At 37.1% G+C, this 20,923-nt stretch overlaps 1 protein-coding gene across 1 annotated transcript in view; it reads right to left on the reverse strand.

Moving 5' to 3' along the window:
• NEBL (nebulette) overlaps window positions 1-14,818 on the reverse strand; it is a gene marked incomplete at its 5' end in the record, with an annotated part of 77,372 nt that extends 62,554 nt beyond the window's left edge. Inside the window, 3 exons of the mRNA XM_010162064.1 lie at window positions 4,589-4,690; window positions 6,931-7,032; window positions 14,708-14,818. Coding sequence (XP_010160366.1) covers window positions 4,589-4,690; window positions 6,931-7,032; window positions 14,708-14,818 — 315 coding nt within the window. The remainder of the gene's footprint in view (window positions 1-4,588; window positions 4,691-6,930; window positions 7,033-14,707) is intronic.
• Between the last annotated feature and the right edge of the window lie 6,105 nt (window positions 14,819-20,923).

The raw sequence follows: 20,923 nt of genomic DNA on the forward strand, positions 1-20,923 counted from the left end.
TGTAAATGCTCCCATTGCAGTGAGGGATGTCTCAGTTTCTCAGGTCCTGCTGCCTCATCTGGCTGCTCTGCTTATTGCCTTTGCTCTCCTCTCCAACATCACTGCACGTGTAGCTCCGGGGCAAAATGGTAACCACACAATAATATCAGATGACCCTGGCGATGTCTCAAGAGCACTTCCAGCAGTAATTTAACTCTGACTTGTCATAGGGGATTCATCTCATTGAAAGCTACACACACATTCACTTTCTCTGTTGTCAGTATTTTCCTGTTTCCTTCTCTCTTTTGAAAGAAAGTGTGGGATGGGAGAGGGAGAAGAAAGAGCAAGCCCATCGATGAGTCACTGTGAAGTAACGCACATGGTATTTATGCTTCTTTTGAACAAGAGAAAGTTATGAATGCGGTTTAAAGGGTAAAATACACCTCAGATAAAGGGTTCTGATTAAAAACAAGGAAGAAAAATACTCAATCACTGCTTTCTAAAAAATCTGAAGGGGGGAGGTCTTACCAACACTGTAACATGGTGGAAGAGCTAACAAAAAGTGGGAGTAGAAATGACAGTTGCTAGTGGAAGCTTATCTACAAATTTCTTTGTTAACCAAAAGCTTTACTTTAATGAGGGCTTAAAACCATGGCTACTTATTTACCATCTTAATTAAAGTTTTAAGTTTGTTTATTTTTTTAGAGAGTATGTATTGTGGTTTAATTAGAAAGAAATTCATGTAGGCAGCTCTTTAATTGTTGATGAAGTAACAGCAGACTTTGCAGGCTTTTAACAAAACAACATCCCTGAAAAACCAAACTGGAATTAAGTAAGGCCTGGATAAACAAACTTCTCATCAGCCTTGCATAAGACCTATAAAAGTCAGAACTGCAGCTGGATAGAGCAGTGTCTTTTGAAGCTTTGCAGCAACATTCCTAAATCAAATCTGTACTTCAAAGCTGTTCACACAGGGAGTGTTCAGTTTCAGAAGTGGATGACATCACCCACTGTTCAGATTTACAAAGAAACTACAAAAATTGAATCATTCAACCACTGGGATCCCAGGATGAAGCAGACACTTGCAGCTAAAGTATTTCCTCATGACCATATGAAAACAAATTTTAAAAAATGAAAAACCTATCAGAGCATATAGATACTGAAAGAAATGTAACATAAAGAGATAAATTAAAATATTGGTTGCTAAAAGCATTAGCAGAGTTTAAAGCAAAGAAAGACTGAGAAAATCCTAGGCTCTTTGTGTTGTTACTGATCATCTCAAAGAAGGGGCATTTTGAAAAACATTCTACCTCTAATAGTTTTATCCCTGAAACAATAAACACCAGATCCAGCATAAAATACAAATATCCAAAATTATTCATCATAAAACCAATTACTGAACACCATAAGGGGAATACTTCATATCAGCAGCTCTTTGAAAAGGCTAATAAAATGCATTAGAAGACATAAAGAAGACATAAACAAGATCTTGTTTCATAAAAAATACTAAAAACCCCTAAATTATACAATGTACATTCAGCAAATTGACAAGCTTCATGTTTTCACAAGGGCTAACACAGTTTCTGTTTTAAATTTGGTTTAAAATCAACAGAAAGCGGTTACCACGTGCTGTGGGTAAATATACTAGTACTGGGAGCTATTATTTTTGCTGCCGCTGTTGTCAAAAGCTTTGTTAAATGAAAAAAAAAAAAAGAAAAAGAAAAAGAAAAAAAGGAAAAAAGAGAGCGAGGGTACACAGATTCTGTAAAGCCTTGAGTGTCAGTCAAACATTAACACTATTTTCTTCACTTTGTTTGCCTTCCTGCTTGCCTTGATTGCTTTCTCCTTTCGTTACACCCACACTGCCTGACCTCTTCTTGCTCCTGGTCTCTATACTCCCTAAATTACCTACCCATATGCACCACATTAAAACATGTTATCGTCTTCTCTTCCCATTACATCCATCAGAATTGTCAACTTTGCAAATTTACTGTGAGGGTCAAATAACTAATATTTCTCTGCATGTCGCAGCTTATAGATTCATGCTATTAAGGGAGATTATCAACTTTCAGCACAAAAAGTTTATAACGCTCTCATTTGCTGAGAAATAAATGGAAACTCTAAAAGCCAGAAAGTCTGGAGACAATAAAGAGATCATTAAGTTTACTATTTTTTAAATCTTCTGATTGTTACAAGCCTGCTTCATGATCCTTGCATGAAGAGGACTGACACGACTGACCCACATTTAGGGCTCTTCCTTTCCTACAGCACAGGTGCATTCCTCATCCTGCCCCACCACCCTGCACTTTGGACACAGGGGTCATCTTCATTTTTCTGTGCTCTTGATTTATGATGAGTGTGTCTAAGTGCTCTAATGATTCAAATAATATATAAAAACATGAGACAACTCATGGCCACTGCCTTTCCTTTAGAGCAGGTGGGGAATTGCTGAGTGCACCTCCCCACTGCTGAAAGCAGTCTGGGATTTACAGCCTCTGTGCTGCTGCATGCAGATGGCTGAAGCACTACCTCCCTTCCTAAAAGTACGTGGCCCATCACCCACACTGCAAGGAGCCACAACAGTGTAGACTGAGGAGAGGACGACAGAAGGAAGGATCCCAAAACTTGGATTCAGGCCCAGTGGCTGCAGAGTTTGGACCACCAGGGTTTATTAAGAATCTTCTTTACAAATAAACTGTAGGCAAGCTACATTTTCGCAACTGCTCCCCTTTTCCTGCCACACCTGCTGCACTATTTGGACTCTCTAAAGAAGTTAAAATTGCACACCAAATGCTCTTTTCTGCAGAAGGATCTCAACTGGAACTGATGCCATCCCAGTCCCTGGCAGTGAAGAGACTCTATTATAAGGCTTTTGCAGATGCAGCATGCGTTGTTGAAGAGGAAAAGCACATCTAATAAAAATGAGATAAAAAGTTCATTGATGAAGCCTGTGATGCAGCTGGCTCAGCACCAGTGTGCAGGCCCGGTGATCCAGCTGGTATTTTTTGATTGTTGCAATTGTTGGCCACAACCTTAAGGGTACCAGGCTTAGTGAGATGGAGAGGGCTATTGGAAAGGGATCTGCTATGGTCCTATTTGTGGTGACAAGCAGCTGCAAGCCCACTAGATTCCAAAACAGGCTGCAAGGAAAAGGTAGAAATAAAGGCTGTCACACACTAAATTTATATATGAACCCTTTTAAAAACCACTAAAGGTGTTTGCTATAACAAAAGACAGCTCCCTTTCCTGTAAGTGCCACCAGGTCTAAGTAGCATAGTACTGGCTCTTCCTAGAAAGCACAGGTTGACTTCAAAGCCTGCATGACACTAAATACAAAAGACTAAGAATCTCTTAGCCGACTTGCCCATTTTCTATTTGAAAAACACAAACTAATTTTGATTCTGAACGCATAATTAACAAAGCAATAAAAAACCCCATGTGTATTCTTCTTTTTCCCTTTGTGCAGTACTAATTCTTCAAAGTTAATGATGGTCCAGTGCAAAACAGCAAATCATGCTGCAGAAATCTAAGAACCACACTTGATGACAGCAAAAGGAGTTCCATCTTTTGCAAACAGACACTGCACTGTTTTGCAGCTTGTTCTCTATGACACATTATGCTCATTTTATCCTAGTTCTAGGGAAGATGTTTACTATCTAGCCAAATCACAAGTATTTGCTACACGACACTGATTTCAGACTGTTCTAGTGTAGACACTACTGCACTTGGGGTTTTTTCCTAGTTCTGGGAAGACTGACACAGCTTTCTCCAAAGGGCATTATCCTTCTCCTACAGGAGGGCAGAATTTGTTCCTGGGTTTACAAAAGCTCAAAGTGTAGCCTGACAGGATTACTAGCAAGGATTATGCAAGACACTGTTAAAGAACTACTCCAGAAAAAAAGAAAAGAAAAGGGAAAAAAAAAAATCCAGGTCAGCAGTCAAAAACCCCTTCTCACTATGTCAGGCTGATATGTAGTAGAGTCTTATGAGTAGATCTTCTGAGTAGAAGGCTCATAAGAGGAAAGGAGTGAATATTTGTGTTTTCAGCTTTCTTTTTTAGTTATAGACTAAAGTAATCCTTCCATTTTTCTTCTTTTTTATATTTATTTTTTTTCCTGAGGCTAATATATAACAGAAAGTACATAAAAGGTTCAGTTTCAGGGGGAGGGAAGGCGGGTGGTTTACATGTCAGGCCAAATTAAGATCCTATTACTCCCATTAGCAAGCAGTTACACAAAAGACCCCAGTTACTTCAGTGGGATTAATCACAGGGTAAGGGTCTTCTCAAACTGAATGAGTAGCAAAATTTGCCTCTAAATTACATACAGTTAATACTTTTGAAGTCCTAGATAATCTATATAAATATACACCATCTCTACAAAAGACAAGTTGTAGCAGTCTAAGTTCATTGTATTTTTGCATAAAACTGTATATTCTGCTTTCTAAGAATCTTAAATTTACCAGTCATTGCAATTACTATATGAAAAGAGTTTTGAGAACATAATCTTCATGCAATTAGAGATAATAATCTAAAAATCTAAATATTTTCTTGCATTACAAGGAATGAGATATCTGAATGAAGTCACTGTAAAATGACAGAGTATCTTACTTGGCTTAACAGTTTTGAAACTCCTTTAGCATGTTCAAAATCTGGTCTTCCAATTACAGCAGGCTCCTTATTCATCTCTCCCCTTCCCTTCTTGTACTCAGCCTTAAAAAAAATGAATATGATTCACTATGAAATTGTTTGCTTTTGTTTTATCAAGAGAAATGTAAGCATTAAAGTTAGCAGAAACATCTCATTTAGTGATCTGCATTGACACTTACTTAAGAGCTGTTCCAATCAGGTCCGAAAAAAGCCCTTCTCAGGTTTCAGCTCCTTAACAATGTCATATTTTTTTATTGTAAGACACAATGCACAGCATTCACAAAATCCAACTTTGACCAAATGCATAGCTTAAGCCTGAGAAATACTATTCTCCCAATCAAGGCAGAATGACTTACAGTGGCTCAGCATTTCTTATGACAGGGACTGCAGTTTACACAAGATTATTCGTAGCAGCTGAAAACAGTCTTGAAACAAAACTAGGCTGAGGGGCAGCTTTTTTGAAATTTAAGGTCAAATTCCACTCTCAGCTTTACCACTGCAATCCTGCTAGATGTCAGTGAGGTTGCATTGGTGTAACAGAGCGGAATTAGTCCCACAGGGCTGGTGTTACATGATCTTTCCAGCTGAACTGCCCCCCATGCAAATTGCTGCAATTTTTTTCCACAATGCATTAGAAAACAGCACAGATGAACCGACAATAGGTGCTTTGCGATATCAGTAACTAAATTACCCATTGCCTAAAATAGGCTTCTTGAATTACTCAGGCACTGTGAATCAGCAAGGACACCTCATAACAACAGACTGAGGGAAATAAAAGTTCCAAAGCCACTCTAACTCAAAGGGGGCTTGAACAGCAATTAGTAAATTTCAGTGTTGAACATAAGACTTATTAGAAGTTCTTGGTCTTCAGAAAACCCTGAATATTCAAAAAGTTAATTTCTCCATAGCTGCCTAGTCAGTCTCACATGAAACTTTCAGCTGTTACTTAAAATCTTGGCTCAGTGCTTTTAATATATATATATTGTTTGAGTTGTCTACAATAAAACATTAAACTGCATCACACATTGCTGCTTCTCAAACTGCTCTTTGACCTGTCCATTAGCAGATGTCACGGTGGGCGGGAAAAGAATTTGAAAGGGGAGTTCGGGGAGGAGAGCTCTCATACAAGAAGCAGTGTGTTTGCCCAGCTCACAGAAGGACAGCGGGGAATTGCATTTCCCTGTTGGTGCCAGCTGAGATGGGAGGAGGAAGGGGAGCCCTAGGATGTGAGCTTCTCTTGTACTGAGGTGAAAAAAATCTTGGTATGTCTTCTGGAGTGCAATATAGCATATGAGCATATCACTTATTTTGAGAATGGTTATCAAGAATAAAGCTTAAACAAAACCAACTTTAGTAAGCTGTGATAGTTCCACTGGGCTAGCCCTTGGCTAGCAGCCAACACAGCCATTCATCCACTTCCTCCCTACCCCCACGGGATAGGGGAGAGTGCTGGGGGGCAAGGATAAGGAGATTCATAGGTTGAGATAAGAACAATTTAATAATAGAAATAAAAGGAAACTTAAAATAATACTAATATTAAAATTGTAGTGATAATGACAACAGTAACAAAATATGAAAATGAGTGATACCCAGTGCAACTGCTCACCACCCACTGACCAAGCCCGACCCATTCCCAGATAATGATCCCGGAGGAGCGACAATCCCGAACCGAAACTGCAATCCCGGAAGAGTGAGAGCCCAACCGAAAGCCAGAGAGGGGCAAAAGAGGAAGAGACCCTCACTAATATACTGGACATGACATGATATGATATGGAATATCCCATTGGCATATCCAAACGCCAATTTAGCTTATTAATTTAAATATTCCTCACCCCCTTAGATCTTGTACTTGTGGACTAATAGAACACAAAGTCCTTCACTTCCAGTGACAAAAATGCAAACACTGGTATGTTATCAGTGTCTCTCTCATAACAAATCCCAGGCTGAGAGCAAAACACAGCACTATTCCAGCTACTAAAAAGAAACCCAGCTCTGTTGCAGCTAAAAACCAGGACATAAGCTTAACATTGTCTTTTGATCAATGACCAATAATTGCAAAGGTCATACTGCCACATCAAAATAGAAGAAACCCATAACTCTGTAACATACCAGGACCACGCAAGGGAGTTTTTTTTTGTTGGATTTGGGGTTTTTTTAATCAAATTTCCATAAAAGATTTGGGGCTGCGGGTTTTCTGCTTGTGACATTTGAGAATTTCAGCAGCATTGTAAATAATCTGGATGAAATTGGAATAAATAAAAAATAATGTCTAAAAATACAAATAGAGTAACAGGAGAACATACATCACTTATTATCTTTGTTATCTCAGTTGCCATCTTTATGTCTGGCCTGTTCAGCACTTCAGTGTATCTATGAGTATCTTGCACATCCTTCTTATAGGATACCTGTCAAACAAAAAAGAGTTTTGTTTAAAACAAACAAACAAACACACACATTTGAAGTTTATAAATAATCTTTGAATGACCTATCAACTCAGCCATCAAGTTCAATAGAACTCTGCCTAATTTATTCCAACACAGACCTGCTTGACAGGGATTATTTAGCAAGACCCATACACAAGTTAACACAGTAAGGATGAAACTGAGAAGCATAAAATACAATATTAAAAATATAAATGGTTTTGCTTAGAAACATAGTAAAAAATGAAAGTACTGCAAAGACCCAAATATTAGGTTTTATCATTAAATTTCAGAGGACTTCTACTCAGAGGTACACCATTTTTTCTATGCTGTACTGTTTCTAATATAAACTAACCCCCTATGGTACTGAGCACTGCAGCCTAACAGATTGCAGCTACATTGAACAGAAACTGTAATTCTACCACCCTGAACATCTTTCTCAGTAATAGGCAGCTGTGTAGCTGGTATGTAATTCAATGACACAGCTCCACCCCAGCATCCCCCCACTCCCCACAACTCCACTTATCTACTCTACACAATCATGGGAACAAGAAGGTTGAGTGTTCCAGGCATGTGAAGTGCAAGACTGAATCTTTCTGTTTGTGCAAAAGCCACTACCATAATGAATGGGCTCCAAAAACTTTGGCCAGAAGGCTAAACCACAGGTAGGAGAGTCCAAACGTTCTCCATTTAGCAAAGCAATCACAGGAACAGCATAGACCTCAGGGATGCTATAGAGCTCTTAGACCACAAGTTATCCTTCTTCTCTTTCTTCAGGGTCTGTAGACTTTTTCCTCTCCCTAGCTGTAGCACATGTGCCAATCTAAGCCAATTTCCAAGAGCTGTCTTGCTGAATTATTCTGAATGATTAAGAAAACCACCCTTGGTATTCAAAAGTGCCTGACAAATTGAAGTTATAGGCAAAAGTTAGAAAACATAAAATAAAGTCTACAGGAAATAGAGTTTTAGAATAATTCCTGCTTCACTGGACAGTCTTTTAGGTTTTCTTCTGTTATTTAACAAAGTTAATACACCTCTCAGGATTATATTTCACCATCAAGAAAGTCCTCAGTCTGAAGTTTCACTTATAATCTCTGCATCTAGTTCCTATTTCCAATATAAAGTTTTACTCTGGGTACAATGCAACAAACTCATAAACTGCAGCATCCAACAACAAATATAATTTGTAGAAATGTTATTGTCAAAAGAAAAGAAAAAAAAATCTTATTTTTTGGCAAATATTTTACAGGCAACAGGAAAGTAATTTTGCATCCATATGGCTTCAGCTAAGTAGACAAGCTAAATAGGCTTGACTGTTGGCTGCTTGCCCACAAATAGATCTTATAATTTTTAACCTACAATGAGTGACACCAGTGTAACCACTGATTAAATAAATAAATAAATAAATAGGTTGGATGAATACAGCCCAAAGTATCACCTGCCAAGAAAACAGAAACTGTTTCTTGCAGCTTGTTAAAACCACTGGAAGTTTTGTTTTGGTTAGGTTTAGACTTCCTCTATTTTTTTAGGAAACTAGATGTACAGACAAGCATTTGCAATTCAGGGCTTTACATGAATTTACTTAATTATATGCTGTTCATCCTAATGACCACATGAGGTGAGGTGAAAACCACAAAGGCAGCAGAAACAGGTTTCTAAATAGCACCCTATCATCCATGTAAATTGCAAATTAAGGGCCAGCATATGTGCTCAAAATTGAAATTAGGAATTGAGTTAATTTAACAACAGAGAATCAAGAATAGCGGTGATAAAGTTGAGGAAATGTGGTCACTTACTGCTCCCAAATGACATGATCATATAGTACATGAAATAACGGATTGTGGTTAATTTCAGGGGGAAAGGGCGGGGGGAATAAGACAGTGGCAGTCCTTTATATTTCACCATTTTCAATTATATTAGATGCAAGGCCAATTGCTATAGCTTTCCCTGAGTGAATTATTATTCTTCCTTCACCTAAACCAGTATACCTATTACTTATGTCTGAGGGAAAGTCATCTAGCATTTTACAAATGTCTGTAATATATATTTGCTCCATTCTGCAGCTTGTCATACTCCGGTGAGAATAAAAATGTTATGCAGCAGAACAGTAGTTTGTCAGAGGTAGGCCAAAGAAAGAAAAAATATGTTTCCCATTTCCTGAATAACCTCAATCCCTGGATGCTGACCCTCTCCCATTGGGACAGTGTGCTGGCCTCTATTACACAGCTGCTATTCTGTTCCATCGAGTGATTTTTTTTTTTTTTTTTTTAATAGTGCTATGTTAGAACAGTAAAACCAGAGCTATTCCAGGAGAGCAGGGGAACAGATGTAAAAAGGGCGAAGCAACCAGCTTGGTGCGTGCACCCATGGGCACCAAGAAGACAGAGAGAAGCCTACGAGAGGGAAGAAGAGAAAACGAAGCTTGGCCAAGCAACGAAAGAAAGGAAACAGCAGAAGCACCCAGGGAAGGGGATATCTTTTCACCTGAATTGGTTCAGCTCCTTACCAAGAGGCTCAAACCCTGACTGGAACCTCTGATGCCCTTACTCAACTCTCACTTCAAAGGATTGCTCAGGCTCTACCAAAAAACATCAGCAAAGGCTCAAGAATTACTCCTTCTTATGAGGACCACAGGTTGACAAAACACCTAGAGAAACTGGCCTCTGCATAGGGAAAAGCTACTAACATACTGACAGCTTAAGAGCATCAGTGAAAGACCTAAATGGAGAGTTACAGCAGACCAGTGGGAAATTTGAGCATTAAAGAAGCTGGGACAAAAAGGGGAAAAGAACTGTACCATCTCTAGTTTTGAAGCTGCAAATAGTAAATTACAAATACTAATTAAATTTAAAGTGTTTTTCTACCCCAATCTGAAATTACAATAAAAAGTGGTTACATTGCTGAATATTTTTAAAAAGCAACAATAATCTGAACAAAAGCTATTTCTCATCTTTAAACCCAAGTGTGATTACATATTCTGAAATGCTGGTAGTTTTTACAAAGCATGGAAAATATTCAGGGCTTGCTCATAATTAGCAGACTAACTGTAATAGGGCCAAACCCCCAGCTCTTATAAAAAGGCATAAGGTCCACTGAGGATAAATATGCCACTATTTACTCCAGCTGAGGGTCCTGAAGATGCTTCACCTTTCATGATGATGCCAGTGCACTGGAATGCACTACAATGCTGCAAACTAATCAGATTTCTAACAAGGCTGCAAAACATCCCAGGTAGTCAATCAACTAAACTTCTGCCACATAATGACCCAAGCACACCTAGGTTTAAAGAACTCAGACCTTTCATGCAGTCTTTTGTCTTCTCCCCTATTCCAATTCCAAAACTATTCCAAGCTACAGGTAACAAATTACTAAAACATGCACAAGCAGCTATGAATATATTTTGCCTTCTTGAGATTCACACACAGAAGTCAGCAAGGAGCTCTGCACACCTATCTCCAAGAGAATTTGTCTCTTACTGTTCATCCCTGTATTTTCTAAGAGCTGCAAGTCCAGTAACTAATAGTCTGTCAGCTATGTCTCTGCCCCCTTTTCTCTCATCTGCGCTTTGGGGTCCATCAGCACTAAGAAAATGACAATCATCATTGGCAACAGCTTTTCTGATCCCACTCAAACAGTGTTGAAAACTCTTTCCTGGCTCGTGTAGAAGAGACAAACACACTTCTGGCCCATTACAGATTGATGCAGTCATCCTTTCCAGTAATGGTCTCGAAAATTGATTGGTCCCAATTACATCAGGAGTAAACACATAATTTTCAGCACCAGTTGGAAGTGGTCCAGGGGGACCTGCTGTTGACAACCACTGTCAGCAGAAAGTTAGTGGGTGAAAGGTGATTTTTCTAATGCAGATACTGAACAGAATGCCAGGAGAAGCTTGACTTTAACATGATCTGCATCAAACAAACATCGACATTTTGGCATATTATTGATGGTGTTTAAGCACACCAAGTTTAAGATCTGCTGATTTGGTCTTACAGAAAGAATGCAAAAATTTTTTGTGGCTTTGACTGCACATAAAAGGCTTACTCCTAAAACAATATAGATTTCTTAAATATTCTAATTTAAATGGTCAGTGAAACATTATAAATTACCACTACTGACATCATATGGACTGCAAAGAGAATACATATACATTAAAAGTTTGTCCAACTGTCAACTAACATTTTAAAAGCAGCACTGTTTTGTACATAAGTGTAAGAGAAAAGATACCACAGCTCCAACTTGAGATCTGCAAACTGCCTTTTAAATGTCCACAGATGAGTATTGCAGTTTTCTTATTTATAAAATCAGAACACCATTTCTTTATTTCATACAATGTAATGCTGTGATTTTAACCAAGAATATATAAATTGCTGTACAAATACTTAAAATTGTTTCACTATTCATAATGCCCAGTGATGGATCAGGTCATGGAAGAGATAAAACTGTGATCCACAGCTTTGAGTACCTTCATCAAATAACATGTGCAGCTTCTACCCAGGCATAATGTAGCAAGTGTTTTCTTTGCTTTAGAAACTTAATTGTCTTGTCATTCAATTACTTTCTTCCATTCATTTGATCCTCAGCTACACCTAAGGATAATAACTATTTTGTGACCTCATGGTTTTCTAAGGGTCACCACCTAATTTTGGTCCCAAGTTTGGAAATTTCCAGATAAGCTAAATGACATCAGTGAAGCACAGGCATAAAGTAGGTTGACAGTCCCTACTTCACTATTCTCCAAATGCCAAAGTCACATCATTAACATTCAGTTCACAAAACACAAACACTATTTATACAGAAAAGTACTCTGGTTTGGGTAAACGTGTGTTCGTTTAAGCACTATTTCTCAAGTAAATTCCCTATCATTAAAAAAGTTGCTTTTGTACTTTTGAGAGCAATTTTCTTCAGTCTAAGTATGAAGAAGGGAAAAATGTTTTTCTTATACATGATCACATTGTTCAGAAGATTTTACAGTATTTCCCTATTATGCAGCTTCAGCCCACACTTATACAGCGTGTTAATGATATTCAAAGTGGTGTGAAGGCCTACAGCACATGACAGTTTCAAAATGACAGCACAAATGTATTGTAAGTTGAATACAGTCTTAATTTTTAAAGGAATTTGCACATTTCACAGAGTTAAGTATAAATGTCAGCCTTATTTTAAGGCTGAGTAAATAGTCTTAAACAAATCCTAATCCTATTAGATGCAAACTCTGCATGTAAAGATTGAATTGAGTTGGCAGAGCATTGTAGGTAAACACGTATTCTGCTCCCATAGGTATACTGTGCTGAGTGGTGGATAAAAGAGCTTTGTCCTTCTATTCCCTCAGTAGCTTCCCTCCTTTTTCCTGGCATTTCCAAAGCTGTGACTCTACAAATAGCCTGAAATAGTTCAGAAAGACAAATGCTCCACATTTGGGATGCTTGCTATTTCATGCTCTGACTCAAAAGATGAAAACTCACACAGTTCTTAATTAAACCTGTACATACAAAACAAGAAATCCACAGTTATTCACCATGGTGCTCAAAAAATTACCCGCAGGAGCTGTGTAACTCCACTGAACAATAACTGGACTTACAAAACTTGCTCCTTTATGTGTGATAAAGATATCCCCATTGCACTGTAGCTCCCTATGAGCAACCAGAAAGGATCTGATCTTAAACAGATTAAACTAACCAGTTAGAGTTTTATGTTGGATATGGAGGGTTTGTTGGATTTTTTTTTAAGTTTGTTCAGGCTGAAAATAATTTCCTTCATTTTTTTTTTCATTATTTTTAACATGCTGTTAAAAGTTCTCATTTATCAAAACATCCTCCCCTCCTACGTTTGCCTTCATTTCCTTTTTTTTTTTTGTCTGCTTTAAGGGTGAAAGAAGATGAAACAATTGAATTTCATTTACTCTCACGTATGTACTCTGCTCTCCCTAATTCTGTCAGCAGGTGACGTACAGCTGTAGAAGGGGGATGGGTTTTGAGCTAGCATAATAATCCTCAGGCCATGATGAATTTGATTCAAAAACTCATCTCATACTCTTCCTGGTCCCACCACCTTCTCTGAGAGGGATTCCCATCTCTCTTTGCAACATTTCCTTTCCTAGTAGTTCACCATCATGCCTACTGCTACACAAAAAAATCTCTTGCTTATGGGCAGAGAAGTTCACATTTCCAGCTCCCACCCTCTGTCAATCGGACATCCTGATGCTTCCAACAGCCAGAGTTTGACAGGAAGAGGGAATTTTGTAATCAAAGCAGGTTGCAAATTACTGCTGGGAGTTCCAACGCAGGTATTTCCCAGCAGAAGAAGTTGTTATTCTTCAAACATAATGCTTCCCTGAAGTTTTCCAGCAGCCTTTTAATCAGCAGCCAGCTGTCAAGATTCTGCACACACAGACATACATCTAACATTGACATTTAGCTTTAGGCCTGCATAACCTAAGAGCATTTGTTACACTGTCAGTACAGAGGATAGGGTAAATTTAAGTTAATTCAGAATGAGCATCCAAGCTTCGTTTTCTGTACTCTCAGCAGCAAACAAATATCCTGTTTATATGAACAATGACAGTTATAAAATCAAACACCTACCTGACTTAACTTGCTTACCTAAGAAGAATGGAAATGGATCATAACTTTAAAGGTATCTACATGTCAGCTGCTCTTACCGGTTTTGTGTACCCTTTAAAATGACCTCACTATTTTAGCTAATCTTCTCCTAAAATTTCTTTTTCTCACAAGTAAGGTTTTACAAAACCAAAGGCATTTTTCTTCAGTTATGTTTGTATAATTCAAGACACTAATCTTGGTAGGATTTCCACCCCTAGCAATGGTGCATTGAGCTAGTACAAGCTAGCTCAACCATGAAATCAAATCTGACTTGAAACTAATAAAAAATGTAAATACTATTATTAGGTTTTTTATATTGTGAAAACCTAAAGAAGTTTCAAGAAGTTAACGAGCAGCTGTAACTGTAAAAACAAACAAACTAACTAACTAACTAAAACAACATTAAAAATATTGCTAAACACTCTAATTTATTTGTAAATTCTTTAAGTAAAACTACAAGAACAAATACTTTGGTCAACGGCATAAACTAGTGCCAGGTATCAAATTGAACTCTATGGCTCAGATTCCATAAAATAAGTCATAAATTGTTCTTTGTAACTCATTTGATACATACTCATGAGATGGGAACAAAGTTATTAATGTGCATAAAAGTGTGCAAGAGCAGGGGAGAAACAGCCCCCTCTCCCCTTCTCTCCTCTAAACAGAGCCCTTGAAGAATTACCCAGATGTTGACAGTGTAAGACACTGAAACCATGCTGGTGTTCTTGTAAACAGAGAGTTTATACACTTCCAAAGTACAAGCAGGTACACATTAATTAAGAGAACATGTCTTTGTAATTTTATTTCAAATAGATAGCACTTAATAACAATTACTACTAATAAACAATAATAACTGCTTTCCGATGCAGTTCAGAATAAAAGTCACATACATACCATTACTCATACCATATTTTAAACACACATCATGTCCCAAATAATGTAAAAAAATACCAACTAATGAAATATGAAAACGTTCCATGCCCAATTCATTACAGTTAGCTATAACAGATGAATCCACCCAAAACAAGTGAACTAATTTCAGATGGGGGAGTACTTACATGACTCTGGTATTTATTGACTTCCATGGCATGCTTAATATCTGGAGGCTCCTTCATATGTGCATAATCTGAAGTTCCTTTCTCAGCAGCATGTTTTTGTTTATAGAGAACCTGAAAAGAGAAACATTATACTTCTGTGATCTTGGCAGAGCAGGTATAATAATATGAGCTGGATTAAACCTAGTGTCATAGTGTGCCTGTATTCAGGAAGAAATGTAAAAAATAATTAAGCTCCTTAATGGAACCAGAACCCTGAAACAAGAGTAGTTTCTAGCCAAAAGAGACGTATGAGGCACAGTCAGCAGAGAAATTTATCTGAGTCTGTTATTCCAGCAGAGGTATGAGTAGACAGGAGGAAGAACAAGAAATATACAGAAACAGAAATTTAACCCTAACCAGGTGAGAAGACAGCCCATTGAAAAACATAAAGGCAAGCTTTTTTTGCTCAAAACACACTTGAATCTATCAGCTAAGCAAATATTTCCTCAGGTTTCTTTTCCTTCCTGTTTTCAGATTAAAAAAATAAAGATTTTGTGCATTCCTCATAAACAAACAGGTTTACATTACTCAATACTCATAGCCCAAACACCTATTTCTTCCGCTGTTAGGAAATTACTAGCACAATACGTATCTTGACTAGCCCCCAGGTTCATAAAGAAAAATAATATTTACATTTAATCGTAATCATGGTAAACGAAAATGGAATTGGATTGTGATTTTATAAACAAATTCATTTTTATAATAGAAACTGAGCTCAGTGATGGGCATTCATCCAGCTTTCACTGTACTGTGTTATACTTTCATATGCATACACTCACATACTAAAACTGCCTGAAAAGCTGATCTTGCACTTATCCTTGTCAGAAGCTTTTAGGCTTACATTAAGAAAATTCACCAGGTTTTGATGCCTGAAGAAGCAGCAAGCATCAAGAAAGTTCATTTTTTAATAGCTCTCAGGAGCAAGCATTAAAATAATCCCCAAGAAAACAGCAAATACTAAATAAGATTGAAAGCTGATTAAGAGGAGAAGGATTTGAAACTAAAACTCTCAATTGCAATAAAAAAATACTGTGAAAGTTTTCAGATGGGAACTCTTGACTGTGGTGATTTGGACTCTTAGGACAGGATACTAGAACTGTGAGAAAATGTTGTATCTGTGTTTAAGGCAGTAAGATTGCATCTGAGTCACAGAACAGGGTGCCCAAGGCAATATATTAGTATCTGCCCTGACTATCTCAGATTACAAAATGATATATAGGCTGAGAGATTAAGACAAAAAGGGTTGGGGTTTTTTTTTGTGCTGCTACTATATTAATGAAAGTATCAAATTAAGAAACTCAAAATGTGTCATCTCCTTATACAGTGTAAATCCATCATGACCAGGTCTCTGGGGAAACATATACAACTTAAACTGAAACAAAAAAATGTCAATAACCTCCCTATACTGATTACATCTCGCAAGTGGCAAAGCAAATAATTTTTAGTAAGACTGAAGCATCACTAACAAATGATTCCCTGCAAAATAAAAAGTGTAATTACTATATAAACATATGCCACAAAAAACTATTTTGCTACTTCTGCTTCACATTGTCACTTTTGTTTCCCACTTCATTTCATTCTGAGAAGTAAACCCATACCATTACTTTCAAAATCTACTAATTTACACATATTTTATTATAATGCCATTTTGTTGGTTTAACTTCTATGTTATTCTGTTGGCAAATGGGCTACGTAACTAAGACATCGAAAAACAAAAGCACATCAACTCCCAACATGAGAAAACTAACAGAAATGACAATTGAGTGTCCACTATCTTGGGAAAAGATGACTGTTTCTTTAGCTTAATATAGGAATATTTGACATGCTATTGGACAGCTGTGTTCTTATTATCTTTTCAGATTATTCTTATTAACTGACAAGTAACCTTGAAGCAATCACAGGCTAGGAGGAGTTCAATATTTGTCTAGTTAGTTTTGGACAGTTTAGTGCAGAACTATTCACAGATCTGTAAACCAGTTCCAAGAAAGCATGAAAAAAAATATTTTATCAATATTCTTAGAACCATTATTTCATATGTCAGCATGTGTACACTTATTTCTCATTTCATGTTAATTTTCAAGTTTTAGCTAAACTGAATTTTCTTTATCAAATCTACATGTGAAACTACTCTACAGAGAGACCAAGTATTATAGGTCACTGACATAACCTCTACTCTGTAGTGGCACCATTTATTAACTTCAGAAATACAAGGCAATTATTTAAGTAGGTATAACTTCAGATTGAACTAATTTGTAAGTACACATTTTTTATTCTTCTTATCTCTTTTGTGCACCAGGGTGTCAATAGGAAGATGCATTAAGGAAGGCTTCATGCTCTTTTAACTTACCTCTGACTGACCCTCTATTTTGGAACACTTTAACCACCATTAAATTTTTATTTTTATATTTCCCTTCATAGTCACTAAGCTGAGCTCTGAACTTAAAATCCACAATGTAGGATTTTAGGAGGAAATGTTCAAGAACACAGAAAATGCCATTTTAATCTCTAGACAGAGAATTAGATTACCCGATGTATTTGTGTAAAACAAAACTAGAGAAATCCAGAAGACTAATACCTGCTACCATAATAAAGAAGAAATCTTGAACATGAGATTGATGCAATAAAAAAGTATGAAGTTTTTAAAAACAGTCTGAAAATGTGTAACGTCATTGTAAATGATGCAGTAAACCATGAAAATAACTTTATCATTGTAAAAAAATACATATGAAAGTAAAAGGCGGATTCTAACAACAAGTAAGAAAAACACTGAAACTTTCTCTTGAAGTTGAAAATATTGTTTAAGATTTACTTGGTTCATCATATTTACAAACAAACAGAAAATACTGTTGTGCATTGACATATAGTTACTATTTGAAATATTGCCCTGTACAAAGGAGAAAATTAAACTGCCTTCAGTTTGCTTTAGATTATTCCTTTCAGATAAGAAGAAAAACAGTGCAATCTCTTCTTTTGGCAGAAATAAAGTGATGAAAAAAGTGATGAAAGGCACAATTTTTTACAACATTGTTTCCCCCTCCAGCAATTTTAAATACCTTTATCATTGTTTGTGACACCTTATTAAAAAAAAATGTTCTGCGTAAGGAAGAATCCAGTATACTGGTCTTCAAACAAGAAAAAGAGTTGCCACAAAGCTAGTAATGATCAGAAATGTTCCTTCAGAAATATTTTCCACAGGAAATTGCAGTTTTTCCAGAAAATGTCCATTTCCTCTAAGGAAACTCAAAATGAGGGCTCCCTTCTCATTGCAGACAACAGGGAAATTGGGTGAGGGCTTTGTAGGCTTGGCAAGGAGGGTGAAGTTACACAGTGGGGACAGGGACTTGTACTCTCTCTAGCTTTCCCTGGGGAGAAAGAGAGAGAGGGAGGAAAATCTGGTTGCTTATGCTCAAGAAAGCTATTTAGAAGGCGACAGACAAATTTTCTGTGTAGAGTTAAAAATGAAATTTATAAAAACCACACAAGAATGTGAGGCTATGAAACCTCTTTTTCATTCTCCTGAAACATTTTTTCCCATAAATAGTGTCATGACTTTTTATCAAAATTTCAGACGGATTTCCGTCTCCATGGGTATTTATTTCCATCTTCGTGCCAGTTCTGTATAAACTACAAAAGAGCAAATGCGGGCTGTATGCAAAAGCCAGAAGAGGTGGTCTTTCTTTAGTCTTTCTTGTGTATCCTGAAGAGGGAATTGAGCTAGAATCAATACAGCCAATATGGGGACAAAGCTCCACAGGAGGAGAACCACAACTGTCAAGGTGTTGTGCTCACCATTACGGTAAGATCCTGTCAGTGGTGATATTGTATGGCTGGAAGCCTGCAGAACAAAGTCCTGGTTCTGTGGAAGTCTATGACAATTGCCATATCAGTTAGAGCATGCAAAAGTGATGGTGCTATGGCAGCCGGTTTGCTCTAGAGAGGACAGTGAAGAGCAGCTGTAGGTGGGCGATAATTTCTTGTGAGAAAAAAGAAATTTCCCCTAGTTGCCTCCAAGTTCCTAAATCACAATTGTGATCTAAAACAGCGTATAAAATTAATAAATTGGGCTAGATCTAGGTAGGCTGAAAACAGAGCTGCTGGGCAACAGCAGTCACGCAGTACCATTTCAGGGTCAAACATCAAATCAAGGAAGAGACCATTTGCCGAGGACACACCTGTGTAAGATCACGTGGTAGAGGCATACCAGCCTCAGCAGTCCTGTGCCAGCAGGCAGTAGCGGGGAGAGTCAGTGGCTCTCTTTCTTCCACACCATGACCCCCTAGTCCTGACACACCTGCTTAGTAGATGAGGCTATGGATCCTGCCAATAACATGGCATCAGAGAGCAAGAAAGCACCTGCTTGATCTGGTTACAAAAGCATTCAAGCCCGGTCTTGCATCCAAGAAGCACAAAAAGGGAGTCAAAGGTGTAAATATGTTCTAATATGGATGAGGAGGAGGACATGTATTTTCCAGCTCGCAGGAAATCGGCACCTATTTAAAATCAGCTTACTACAACTGAGAAACAGACTGCAGTTCTTCAAAAAGGGTGCTTACAACACCCTTTTTGCTGGAGAGCTGGCACAATGGCCAGACGGTGCTGTTCTCTCTACTCCCTCTGGCACACCCTTGGTCTCCTCTTCCTGAAGTGATGACCTGTAAATTCACAATCCCAGCTAGTCAGATGCAGCAGAAATCCTCTCTGCTGTATCCTGAACCAGTTGAAATCTGAAATCCTTGTATTAGCTACTTAGGTACTGTGGTGATAGGCACAATATGGATTAGATTTGAATACTGTAGAGAAGATTTTCCACTAGAAAATCCCCTAGGGCCTCTCTCATAGTAGTATTAAATTCAAGTCCACAGCAACAGTAACCACAAGTTGGAAAAATGTGTCAGTGTATCTTTAAGTTTTATGGTAGATTATGATTTATAATGTATCTATTCCTAAGGGAATGGTATGAACTTCACAGGAAAAGTTTTTGCTTAAATATAACTCATTCTATAAGCATATTTGTTTCTCTATGACCATTGGATGATTGAAGAAAACCTCCAAAAAATACAAAATGAAAACATCGGTCTTTTTCTTAAAAGGGTTTTTTTATGAATCAAATTGTTTCAATTTTTGTCTGTTATTTATGTTTTCTGCCACATCACCAATGTTAATTAACCTAATTTGTGTAAACTAATGTAGAATATACTAATTTGGAATTAATCCAGGAGTAAATATACAGCACACTAGTTAACTAATGTCTTCTAAATTAAGCTAATGGTTTTTAAAATGTTATACAAGTTTAATTCCCAATTTATTTCTACTGTAATTCTTCTAATCACTCACTTTACAATGAAATGTCACATTAATGTCATTTCAGCTACTGTGCTGCTTTAACATGAGTGTATATATGTTCCATTTCAAACTATGAAAACTAAAATATACTCTATATTATTATATTTGTGCAATATACCCTTGATTAACACACTGTTTTAAATCAAAACATTTCTCTACAAGCTGTTCTGAGATTTCAGTGCTTTCTTTTGTTGTGAATATTTTCATTTGTTCCAAAAAAAATCACTGCATTAGAAGAATGCGTATTGGGATACAATCAATAACATGGATTTAGGAGTGTGTTCACTTCACAGACCGGCTGTATTAAACTACACATATGTAATACCTTTAAGAGAGGACAAAAGCAAAACAAGAAAAATGTGGAAATGCTTGGTGGACAGAATGCCATGACCGTCTAACAGCTTTAATTCTCATGAGTAACAATAAAAATCTGAAACTTCATTCATATTACACATACTTAATACTTACTATTCCACTGAGGTCAGTGAAAGTGAAGGGTTGCCTGCCTACATTAAGGGTATTATATTTTTAAGACCCTGGAGGCAACTGAACTGTAATTTACTATTTTACTGCTTGTTTGCATGTTTTACACTATGTTCAGTATATTTTATTTCATATTTTTAATTCTATAAAATGGTAGTATCTAGACCATCAGAAATACATTAATTGCTACTAGTAAGTGTCTTTAAAAGTCATTAAAGTATTTTACTTTTTTTCCTTTCAGCATGAAACATTTTATAAATCTAATACAACACCCAAATTGAAATGGTTGTTATATAAGATTTGTCTATTCTATAAGTGCAGTATAATGTCACTGAATTCAGTTAATTCCTT

Source organism: Antrostomus carolinensis, unplaced genomic scaffold (assembly GCF_000700745.2).
Source record: "Antrostomus carolinensis isolate BGI_N321 unplaced genomic scaffold, ASM70074v2 scaffold612, whole genome shotgun sequence".
Taxonomy (NCBI): Eukaryota; Metazoa; Chordata; class Aves; order Caprimulgiformes; family Caprimulgidae; genus Antrostomus; species Antrostomus carolinensis.